This window comes from Larus michahellis, chromosome 4, assembly GCF_964199755.1.
Source record: "Larus michahellis chromosome 4, bLarMic1.1, whole genome shotgun sequence".
In the NCBI taxonomy this organism is placed as follows: Eukaryota; Metazoa; Chordata; class Aves; order Charadriiformes; family Laridae; genus Larus; species Larus michahellis.
This window is the reverse complement of record NC_133899.1, coordinates 23,209,645-23,221,210: the sequence shown is the minus strand read 5'-3', so window position 1 is coordinate 23,221,210 and position 11,566 is coordinate 23,209,645. Positions and strand designations below refer to the sequence as shown.

At 54.4% G+C, this 11,566-nt stretch overlaps 1 protein-coding gene across 1 annotated transcript in view; it reads left to right on the top strand.

Moving 5' to 3' along the window:
* Positions 1 to 3,285: 3,285 nt before the first annotated feature.
* Positions 3,286 to 11,566, top strand: part of CNGB1 (cyclic nucleotide gated channel subunit beta 1) — a 31,464-nt gene continuing 23,183 nt past the window's right edge. Inside the window, exons 1-14 of the mRNA XM_074586778.1 lie at positions 3,286 to 3,384; positions 3,648 to 3,705; positions 3,850 to 3,907; positions 4,024 to 4,153; positions 4,389 to 4,431; positions 4,602 to 4,704; positions 4,789 to 4,870; positions 5,485 to 5,524; positions 5,891 to 6,041; positions 6,146 to 6,221; positions 7,095 to 7,232; positions 7,928 to 8,025; positions 9,040 to 9,203; positions 10,266 to 10,440. Of these exons, the coding sequence (XP_074442879.1) occupies positions 3,286 to 3,384; positions 3,648 to 3,705; positions 3,850 to 3,907; positions 4,024 to 4,153; positions 4,389 to 4,431; positions 4,602 to 4,704; positions 4,789 to 4,870; positions 5,485 to 5,524; positions 5,891 to 6,041; positions 6,146 to 6,221; positions 7,095 to 7,232; positions 7,928 to 8,025; positions 9,040 to 9,203; positions 10,266 to 10,440 (1,415 nt within the window). The remainder of the gene's footprint in view (positions 3,385 to 3,647; positions 3,706 to 3,849; positions 3,908 to 4,023; positions 4,154 to 4,388; positions 4,432 to 4,601; positions 4,705 to 4,788; positions 4,871 to 5,484; positions 5,525 to 5,890; positions 6,042 to 6,145; positions 6,222 to 7,094; positions 7,233 to 7,927; positions 8,026 to 9,039; positions 9,204 to 10,265; positions 10,441 to 11,566) is intronic.

Sequence of the window (11,566 nt, the reverse complement as noted above, 5' to 3'; positions counted from 1 at the left end):
ACTCGAAAGCAAAATAATCTCTAGATCCCTCGTCCAGAGGACAGGCCCACAAAGCATCTTTCAAATCTATCACATTATACCAAGTATGTCTGGGAGAAATATGACTTAATAAAGTATAGGGATTTGCCACTACAGGGAATTTAGTAATCGTTCGCTGATTTACAGCTCTTAAATCCTGTACTATTCTGTATGACCCGTCCAGTTTCTTTACAGGGAGGATGGGTGTATTATGAGGTGACATACATGGTTCCAAGGTTCCTTTTTCCAAAAGTCTGTCAACTACAGGTTTTAATCCTTTTCGACCCTCCATGGGTATAGGGTATTGCTTGATTCTAATCGAACGATGTGGATCTATTATTTGAACGCTTATGGGGTCCATTTTTCTTTTTCCAGTTTCCCCTTCTTTATACCACACCGAGGGATTAATAGCTTCTTCATCCTGCTGTGTTAAAGTATATAATTTGATCTGCAGTTTGTTCCCCTGACTCTGAATGCTCAAGTTTAACTTCAAAATCAGGTCCCTCCCTAGTAAATTGTATTCTGCTTCAGGGAACAAAAGTAAATCATTAAGACAAATTTTCTTTTCTGTTTCTACTTCTACATCTTTCAAGATAGGGACTTTAAAAGGTTCTCCTTTTGCCCCGACTACTGACATATAATTCTTCCCTATCTCTATTCCTTTTGGAAGTTTCTGAATGGTTGATTTTTCAGCTTCTGTATCCACTAAAAATAAAACCTCCTCCTTATGGGGACCTATTAATAATTTTATCAAAGACTCTGTTGATGTTTAAGTCCCCAAAAGATATAGCCCCTGACACCCCTATTCTTCTTTGAACATTTTCTCATCTTGTTCTCGCTTACGTCAGTTCCTCTGAACATGTCCCCTCTTGTTACAGTAGTAACAGACAGGAATTGTGAATCTCTCCCTATGAGGCTGTCCTCTGGGTGTCTGCTCTATTCTTTTTTCCCTTTTCTCTCTAAACGGATTCTGATTTTTCTGACTTTGTTTTACTGCTGCTACAAAAATTTTTGTCCCTTTTCCTCAGCAGTAAATAAGATCCCTAAAATGGATTGTATTTCTTCCTAGGTATAAGTATTAGGTCCTAAAAATCGGTCTAGTTTTTCTGCTATTCCAAGGGGATCATCTAATAGGGTCCCCATTTCTTTCTTGAAATTCCTTACATCTGTGGTATTTAATGGAACTGCCACAAACCCGATGCCTCCCTGATTGCCTCCGAGGGGTACTTCTCGTAAGGGATATAGAGAAGCTCCCCCAGATGTGGCAGTTCTACTTCTCGTACATGCAGCCGGAGGTCGATCTAATTCCGGTGCTGTCGGTGGTGGAGGCAGGGGTAACGGTGGCACTGGTGGGGGTACTACGGCCCCTGGAGGGAGAGCCGCTGTTGGAGGAGGATTGTTAGGATATGGAGGTAGTAAGTTATCCAGTGGTTCCCCTTTATCATCTTTTTCCTTCCCTTTTTCGTCTTTGTTTCCTTCTTCTTTCTCAGACTTTTCATCCGTTTTTAATGTAAGTATTGAAGCCGGAAAAGGACGTGAAGTCCTGATCCATAATCCTGCATAATCACTTTCCTCCTGACTAAAAGGTTCCTTTGAATTAACATATAGATTTAAGGCCTGGCAAATCCAGTCTTCTAAGGATCCAAAACCAGGCCAAAAGACATGTGGTTTTAAAGGTTTCTTCGGCCATTCAATCATACAATAGTGAACTAATTTTAATTTACTTTTTCCTTTTCTGGGGCCCTTTTCATTCCAATTCCTAATCATTATTCCTAATGGACTTTCCGATGGTGTATCTGGCAATTTGCTCCCTTTCCTCTGGTCCTGGGTCTTCGATTTTGTCTGACCCATCTAGAAATTTTACTGTGGCAATTCCTACAGCCCTTGGTTACCAGTAAGAGTGTCTTGCAGGGGGTTTAGGACCTATCACCCACCCACGAATCCTATAGGAATCGCTTCAGTCCTTCACCGGCCAAGTCCCTCGCGGGAGATTGGAACCGCGGTTAGAAGACCTCCACAATCACTTCGGAACCAGGTTCCGTCTCAATCACACTCTTACACACAGGCAACCGAATCCCACCCAACCGAACGGTATACACTTTAAATACTTACGACTCCGTCGTCTTCGTTCGGATCTTCGCGCGCAGAATTACGGGTAAAATAAACTGCTGCAGCCGGCAAGGGAACTCATAAAAATAAAAATCAAAATCTTTTCTTTGCTTGCCTTTACTCAGGTTCAGGATGGCCTTAGTCCCGACCTGACCTGATCAGGAGCCACCTAATGGTGGGGCGCCCCTCCTAGATCAAGTGAGAATTCAGGAACTAAGACCATCCCGGACGAGCCCCCAAATTGTGATAAATGATTTAATCGCAAACAGGATTCCAATTAGAATTTATAATTTATTAAAGAAATAAAGGCAAGCAAACAGCGCTGGGTGTGCCGCGGGTCTCTGCCCAACCAAGACATTTTTGGTTTATATCTCCTTACAGACCCCATTTTTGGTTTATATCTCCTATACTAATACATATTCATAACTGTCTCTAAAATGGTTGGCCCTTGCCAAAAATGGGTGTATCCCCCCTCTTACAGGTCACTATGCAGATAACAACAGGACTGGTTTAAGTTGGTATTCTAGAATGTTCACCAGGTGGCTCCTGCAAAACACAGACACGACAGACACACCGTCTCGTCTGCGGCCAGACAGACAAAACAATCAAAGGTCACACTTCACCCTGTGGCCCTAACACTGTTCCACACTGACACGAATCAGTTAAGCACGTTTCACAGGACTTGATCTTGTTCATGAGCAAACTCCACGCAAATTGCTGCTGTTTTTCAGCCCTTGGATGAGAAGTGAGGGGGAGCATCGAGGACCCTGAGCAGAGCATCACAGCTCCTGGGATCTGTCTCTGGGGCTTCACGAGCACTTCTCCTTGTGGGGCCCTAGCTGTGGAGGGCTGTGCAAAAAAAAACCCCAAAAGAGTGGTTGCGTTTAGGAAAAGCAAGTTTAACTAAGCCTGCAAGCTTAAAATGGGCGGTGTAGTTTGCTCACAGTAACAGTAATGGGCCAAGGGTTGAGCCGGCTTTGGTCCGGCTGCGCTGCAGTGCTGCGTTTCCCAAGCAGGACGTGGAAACGGAAGGACACTGAGGACCTTTTTGGGCTGTCCTGAGTACAGCGTTGAGCGTCTGGTGCACCCAGCGTTCCCGGGCAGCGTGCACCGTTGCTGCTGGCCAGAGACCCCTCCTGGCTACCCACAGGCGGAGGGATGCTGGGCTGGATCGAGCGGGTGGTTCCCCAGCCCCCGGTGCCTCATCTGACGGAGGAGATCCCCCCGGCCCCAGTGCGGGACCCGGAGCCGGCTAAGGTGAGCAGGGACCCAGTTTGTGGGGTACCATGAACTGGGTGGAAAGACGCCTGGTGCCTCCATGGCCAGCCCTGGTGCTGCGGTACCCAGGGATGCTCCACAGCATCCCCAGGAACGATGGGGGCCAGGACGCACTCCCAGCTCTGAGCTGCTGGGAGGCAGCAGAAGGGATGGGGAGTCCCTGGGGTTTGCAGCTGCCTTTGCAGAGGGGACACTGTCCCCTGCACTTCACCCTCTGACACCCTCTGCCTTTTACCCTGAAGGCACCGACAGGAAAGGCTGGTGGCCCTGGGGATGCTGCTGCCCACGCACGCACCGAGGGTAAGCCCCCTCAGCGGGGGACGCGCTGGCTCGGGCAGGGGACCGGCGTCACTTTACCAGCTGGTCCCCCTCCTGCCCGGCACGCCGGGGGGCTGGCGGAGCAGTGATGGGAGCTTTCTTTTATTTTCCCTGCTGCCACTGAAGAAACGGAAAAGAAAGTGGGATTTGCGGTCCCCGAGGACCAAGGCTCTGTGTTTGAGAGGTATTGCACTTGCACCCTCCAGCGTGCGACACGCTTTGCTGGGGATTTTGCTTTCAGTTGGGGGCTGGATGCCTGGGATGGGGGATCCCAGCCTGACTCACCCCCTTCCCTGGCAGCGTGGGGAGCAGTGTACTCTCCTGGCTCTCCCAGGGGCTGGAGAGGGTGATTCCCCAGCCGGTTCCGGCCACAGGAACGCTGCAGGCGCTCGGGAAGAGCTTCGAGATGAGCATCGACGTTCCCGATCAGGTAGGTGACAGATCTGGGCAAAGGTCTGGCATATGTGGGCTCCTAGCTCTTTTTACCTTCTCCTTGTCTTTTTCTTCCTATTACTCCCCCAGCGCTAACTGGGAGTATGAAACCTGCCCCTGGGGGTTCTGCCTTCATCCATCCCTGGGGAAAGGGCAGGTTTCCCTCCCCACACAGCAGGATGAGCCCCCCCCCGTCGGCTGCCGGGCAGGTGACAGTCTGTTTGGCTTTTCAGACGGAGGTCCAGATCCTCAAGGACGAGGAAGTGGATGCTTTGGGTAAGGAGAGCTGGGGGCCCTTTCTGCGTCTCCCACATTCCACGTCCTACCTCCCCGGCTGGTGATGCTGGCGCTGTTGGCCCCTTGAGACCACTGATGGGGGGACCCGGAGCTCCCAGGAGTGCAGGTCCCGTCTCTCCCCCGCCGCCACAGCACCACTCTCCTTGCAGAGATAACCCCCTTTGATCCCGAGGAGGACGAGCTGGACGGCGGCGGGTCGGAGACTGGCAGCTGCGGGCCGGAGGCTGGCTCAGATACCATGTTGGAGGAGTGGTGGGTCCTTGGGGAGGCTGGCAGGGGGTCGCGGGAAGGCAGGAGGGGTGCAGGATGAGCTCCCTGACCGTGCTCTCCCCGCAGGGCAGGAGCGCGGGTGCTCAGCTGGCTGGTGCAGGGCTTCGAGAGGATTGTGCCACAGCCGGAGACGCCGAAAAAGCCAGAGGTGAGCACTGCCTTACCCGGAGAGACAGGGGAGCTGCTGGGCAGAGGTGACAGCGGAGCAGACTCCCCTTCTTCTTGCATGTCCTGGCTGGGACCCTGGTGGGGGGAAACTTCAGGGGAAATTTAGCAGAGTGCAAGAGGGACCTCGGGGTGCTGTGCTGGCGCTCCCCAACCTGCCTGCACACCAGGGGGACCCTCCATATGGGACCCGCTGGTGCCAACAATGCCGCTGGGGTCTGGGTTTAATGGTTCTTGTCAATGAAATGGAGGCAGTTTTCACAGAATCATAGAATCTTCATGGTTGGAAAGGACCTTTGAGATCATCAAGTGGAGGGTGTGTGAGACTGCACATGGGTCCCCTTGGGGTGGGGGACATGACTGCCTGGGGTGATGTGGGGCCACAGACCATCCACCCATCCGTCCACTCATCCGTCCACCCATCCACCCATCCATCCACCCACCCATCCACACATCCATCCATCCATCCATCCACTCATCCGTCCACCCATCCACCCATCCATCCACCCACCCATCCACACATCCATCCATCCATCCATCCATCCATCCATCCATCCATCCATCCATCCATCCATCCCTCTCTCTGTCTCTCTGCAGCTGGAGCTGAGGGAGCAGAAGGGCAAAGCTGTGGCAGGAGGTGAGCAATCCCCCTTCCCTGGGTGATCCTTCCATAGGGGACGCTCTGCTATCGAGAACCCGGGTGCAGGCAGGCACCAGCACCGGGGGCTGCCCTCCATCCCCGTGCCCTGGGGTACTGACTGCCGAGAGGGGTGGGCACGCCGGGTCCTGGCATCACGGAACTGCCACCACGCCACATCTGTCCCCAAACTGCCCGTGTCCTTGTCCCAGGCTGGGTCCCCGGGGGAGAAGCTGCCAGGGAGATGCCCCAAGCCCGTCCCTCTGTGGGAGGTGACCCTTCCTCGCTTTCTTCCCTTCCCCAACAATTTATAAGATGACCACCGCGTTGCCTACCCGCCTTCTCCTTCCAAATAAACCTGAGCAGGCACAAAAGGGACTAAAACCCAGGCAAAGTCAAAAAGCAGCATTTCGGCTGCCCAGAGCCTCCCAGGAGCAGTGGAGCCAGTAGTGGCTGAGGAGCAGCCGGAGCCGGTGGCCACCCTCATCCCTCCGTCGCTGGCTGGGGACGGCAGCAGGTAACCGTGGTGGGACGTTCTGCCTGGGTACTGTGGCCAGAGGGATGGTGATGTGGGAGCAAAGGCACCGGCAGCCAGGTCTAACAGCGGTTTCTGGTCACTAGGATGTTTGCCTGGTTCGTTCAGGGCTTGGAGAAGGTGATGCCACAGCCGGTGACCAGGGAGAAGCAGGACACACAGGTACGCTGGCTCCTGGACAGGCAAAGGGCATGCGAATGCCACGTCCCCAGCAGGGAGGGCATCCCCTGCCCCGCCGGTGACACTACATATCAGTGCTGGGGTCTGCTGTGGTTTGTCCTGTCACACAGCTCCTTCGAGAAAACAAATCCCCACGACCTGTCTAGCTGGCGAAAACCAGGATTTGGCCTCTAAGCAGCAAGAGAGAGCTCGTAGTGTGTGTTTTCTTTGCTGTTTCCTTGCCTTTCTGTGTAGCACCAGGTGGTGTCTGGGTCCAGCTCTAAGGAGAAGCAGCAGCAGCAGCTTTCCACGCTCCCCTTTCCTTCCCTGGCCCCTGGGAGAGCTCACTGATGCGCTCCTTGCCCTTTACCGCCGCACGTAGGGATGCTCGTGCCCATGGCCAAGCCATCTGACACGCCCCTAGAAATCACACAGGGAATTTAGGGTAAAAGGGGAGTGTTTACTGCAAATGGGGCGTTTAGGGTAAAAATTTAGGTTTACTCAAAATGGGCAGTGTCTCATGTTTCCCTTTCCCTCCTGGCAGGGAGTGGCCACAGCAACCTCGAGTCACGTGGAAGAAAGTAAGTAGTTGCTCCATCTCGGTTAGCTTGCCAAGGTCAGAAAGCGGTTATTGGGATGAGGACCTGCTGGTGGCTTTTATCCCCTGGGCTGCTGTGGCTGCCAGCAGGGACCCCCTGGAATCCCCCTGGGAAGCTCTGAGGGGCTGTTGCCGCTTGAGAAGCAGGAGCAGATCTGGGGTTGTGGCACGGACTAGGGAGAGCTCAGGCGGTGGGAGCTTCTCCAGCATCCCACATCCTCGGGTCCCAGGTTTTGAGGTTAGTGGTGATACCAAGTTCTGTCCTTGAGCTGTGCCAGAGGATGTTTGCCAAGCCAGCGGGATCTGATCAGAGGATTACAAGGGAACTCAAACCTGCCGCCGTCATTACCCGCATTGCCACGTTTGCTGCTGAGCTGGAGGGTGTTTGCCGAGCCTGGTGTGAGATGTCTAGGGAGGTACCTCAGGAAAACAAAATCCTGGGATTATATGTGTTAGGTACGAGTCTGCACGGTTGTAGGAAGATGTGGGGCTCATGCCGCTGCTTGCCTGCCCATGGAGGGGGGCACGGGCCAGCTCTGTGGGCAGCCCAGCTTGTCTCCCCATGCCAGCCACGTCGCAGGTTGCTGAGCAAAATGGGGAGCCCAACTGGGAGCCGCAGATGCCTCCATGGATGGGACCCAGCAGGGGAGGTGTCACAACCCCGTGCAAGCGTGCTCCCTGGGAAGGAGCAGTCGGTCGGGCTGTGGGAGCTGCTGAGGTGAGCAGGGACCCGCTGCAGCATGCGGAGGCTGTGCATCCCTCCGGGTGCAGGCTGGGAGGTCGCTCCCGCCGAGACAGCAGCCGCTTGGTGGGATCTTGGAGCGGGAAATCCTGCCGGAAGGCATTTCTCCAGGTGTTTGTACAAACTGGATGCCTGAGCACTGCTGTGGGCCTTGGGAAGAGGCAAAACCAGCGGGATGCTGCTGCACGGGCAGGGCAGATGCACCCTTTGTGCGTGGCTGGCCCCTGTTACGGCGCACTTTGGTGCCTCGAGGCGTCTCAAGGTCCCTTAATCTGCCTGAGGAAGGGAGAGATCGGGTCGAGGGAGAGATCTGCCCGGCACCAAACTGTCAGCACGCTCATTAATGTTTTCCTTCTCCTTTTGTTTCAGGGGGCAAAGGGGCTTAGCGCCTCTGAAACAAATGGAAAACGAAGACGGTGGTGGGCCAGCCCGAGGAGAAAGGCGCAGCTGGGGAGGAGAAGCAAAGGGCAATCCGCAAATGGTCTCTAGCTCCTTCCCAGCTGGGGCAGCGGGGACGCGAGGCTGGCTGTGTGTCCCTGGTCCCAGGGCTGTCCCTGTCCTGGCTCCCTCTTGGCTCAGGGAACCGGAGCTCTTGGTTTTGCAGGATAATGTCTATGAGACAGGAGCTGCAATTTATAGGAGGGTAGAAAAGCATCGCTCAGGACACTTTGGAGGCAGAAAGCCTCTTGCTGCAGCCTCCCAGCACTCCTGGCCCTCTCAACACCCTCGCCAGCATCCAAATATTCACCTCTGAGACCTCCGGCTGAAGCCCGCAGGTGTCTTTTAGCCGACTTCTGCCTCCAAGGTGTAACACTATAAAGCTCTTTAAGCTCTTATCAGCTTCTTATTGCTTTTCTTCCATTAAGTAAGTGTTTTCTCCCAGCAAGTGGAAAGGGCTCTGGTTTGCAGCAGCAAATGCAGGCAGCTGAGGTTCATCTCTAGGCAAACAGGTAGGAGTTAATGGTTAAAAGCCTTTGCTCAGATCCTCCTTGTGGGAGAACTTACCCCAAACTCTCCTTACTCCTGGCTATGGCTGCTCTCTCCTGAAGCTCACGGCTCCTTGGGTGCAGCACTGGTGGTGGTGGCAGGAGTGTCCCGGCAGGGAGGGGATCCCAGGGGTTGTCTCCAGCCCAGAGGTGTGCGGGCAGGTGTAGCTGGTGCCGGCACACTGGGCTGGATGGGGTGAGAGCCCCTACACCCCCGGTTCTTAGTACAGACCTTAGAATGGCAGAATGGTTTGGGTTGGGAGGAACCTTCAGAGATGATCCTGTCCGTGGGCAGGGACATGTTCCACCAGATGAGGTTGGTCAAAGGCCTGTCCAACCCGACCTTCAACACCTCCAATGATGGCACATCCCCAGCTTCTCCAGGCAACCTCTTCCATTGTCTCTCTGCCCTCGTTATATGACATTTCTCCCTTATCTCTGATCAAAATCTACCTTCTTTGGGTTTAAAACCGCTGCCCCTTGTCCTGTCACAAGAGGCCTTGGCAAAAAGTCTTTCTCCATCTTTCGTATAAGCCCCTTTGATATATTGAAAGATCGCGGTGAGGTCTCCCACCATCTCATTGCATCTCTTCAGGACGATCTGGGCAGCCAAATGACCACCCCGAGCCCCATCCCTGTGTCCTTAATGGACCCCGCTGGTACCAGCCTACAATTTTAGTATTTGCCCTGTTTTCATATAATGCATCCAAAAGTTGTGGCATGTTTTAAAAGCCATCTCACTCATTGCTGTCCTGCATTTTAATTAACGGAGATCGAGAGGGAAGAGGCTAAAGGCAGCATGGGCACTGTGGGGAGGGTAAATACAGCACAGAGCCGACCGGGGGTGGGTTTCCTGCCTTTCTGTAGTTGAATTTGCACGTTTCCTATTAGCTTTGCTGCAGGCGTGTAAGATTTGTTGTCAGGCAGACCTCAAAATAAACTGGTTTTACGGTATGCGGATGTGCTTCCTCCTCCTGTTTCTCCGGTGTGTGCCTGGTGCGGTAGGATGGGTACCCCTGGGACATGGAGAAGGCTGGTCCTCACCCACGCTCCGAGGTCGGACCCGCTCTCTTCGCTTTGCAGCTGGTCCGACAGCCTCCCCAGGAACCCGCCGTGGGTTTTCCCCCAGCCACGCTGGGAAATCGTGGGGTGCGTGGGATGCTTCCTACGCCATGCCCAAGGCAGCGTTCAGAGCAGACGCGGCGTGTTGCTCGCGGCGTTGCAAGGTGGGCTCTGGGTTGCATCTTGCACTGCAAAACAAGGGCCCTTGGGCTGTGCTAGCACAGCGTTTCGCTCAGGGTTGGCAAGGGGAAAGGCTTTGGGCTCTTCCCGCTGCCGCTGCTGTTTGCAAGGAGAGCCAAAATGTGGCCTGGAGACAGGCCAAATCGTCTGCTGGTGGAGGTTGCTAACGCACATAGGGAAGCCAAGCATCTGCATGCAAAGGGTAGTAGTTTTCATAGGTCTTTGGACGCACTTGGCACAAAGTGGTGGATTTTCTTCTTTCTCCTTGGCAAAAGTGCCCAAGGCATCCATCTGGCACAGCTCGGGGTGCCGGTGGCTGCGTGGGTCTGTGCAGGCTGAGAGGTGCTTCAGCCCTGGCACATGGTGGCAGCTCCGCGTTGAGCAGCTAAAATGTGGGATCTGCCCTGGCCCTACCCCTGGCGTCTCGAAAACGGGCTCCTCTCACTTCATCGCCTCCCTTTCCCCCGTTCATGTTTCAGTTCATATTGTCCCTGGGGAACCCGAGGAGACCGACCTTGTCCTGGAAGAGATCAATGATGACTGGATTAATGAAGCCACGTGCGAGATGATGGCCTGGGGTCGTGAGGCCAAGCTGGTGGCAGATGCTCATCCCCTTCCCCCCATACAGGAGGAGCCTCAGGAAGAAGAAAACAGGTAGAAGGGAGATGCTGCTGATGGGCAGCTCTGTGTGCCCTCTGGCCACCAGTGTGGTGGCCATGGGAGGGGACAGGCATGTCCCTGGGCATCCCTCCTTGCCAGTGCTGGTGGTGGAGCTGGCAGGGGGCAGCCGAGGCACCCATTTCCAAAGAGGGGGACACCCGAAGGACCCAAAAAGCATTTGAGCAAAAACAGCCTTTCCTTCTGGTGTTGAGACTCTGGTGTTGGAGTGGCAGAGCCATGAGTGCAATGCTTCATGATGCCCTGCAGAAGACAGCTGAAGCATGGTCTGCTTCGGCTTTCCCTGAGCAGATTTTGGCCCTAAGGTGAGACAGTTTGGACCTCGGTCCTATCAGCTGTGCCTGCAACCATCACGACATTGGGAAATGGTAGTCTTCTCTATATAATTCACCCTGCTTCTTCCAAAAGAAAGAAGAACCCCTGCTGAGGTCCTCCCGAGGGCTGGGCAATGCGTTCAGAGCCAGGAGTGGGCTGCGTTGCATCAGGGGGCGGGCATGCACGCTCCCAAAGGGTTTGGGAGCCCCCCAAAATGCTCCCTGTGCCCAGCACATGTGCAGGGGAGGGTGAGCGACATGGGCTCCGACGTGGGCAATGCTCAGGTGCAGTGAGCCACGGGTGATGCCCGGAGCCACATTTGCTCAGCGGAGCTCTCTTCTGCTCAGCCAGAAAACACTGGACATGTTAGAAAAATATTTTTCGGATTTTTTTTTCCCCCTTAGTATCTGAGCCTGAGAAGCTGTGGGCAGCAAGCACGCCCTGTCCTGGAGGCTGGATTTCATTTTGGTCAAAATCAGCAACAAGTGACCCCTAAGCACATCCTCTCTCTGTGCTGCAAGGGGAATTTGAAGGCTCGAGGACTCTGGTTTTGCGTTCCCAAACTTGTTCGCATTTTTCCTCCCACCCGCCTGGGGCCACAGACACAAAGGGGCTGTGAAACAGCGTGTGACCAGTGTGCCCGAGCGTGTGTGTCCCCCGCGAGGTGTCGGCTGGGGGGTGGCGGGAGAACACCTCTGCTGAAGGGCTGCAGAGACTGGTAGTGCTCCTCTTGTGAGGCTCAGCCATACTTTTTGGATTTCACCTCATGAGTTTCTCTTCCCCAGGC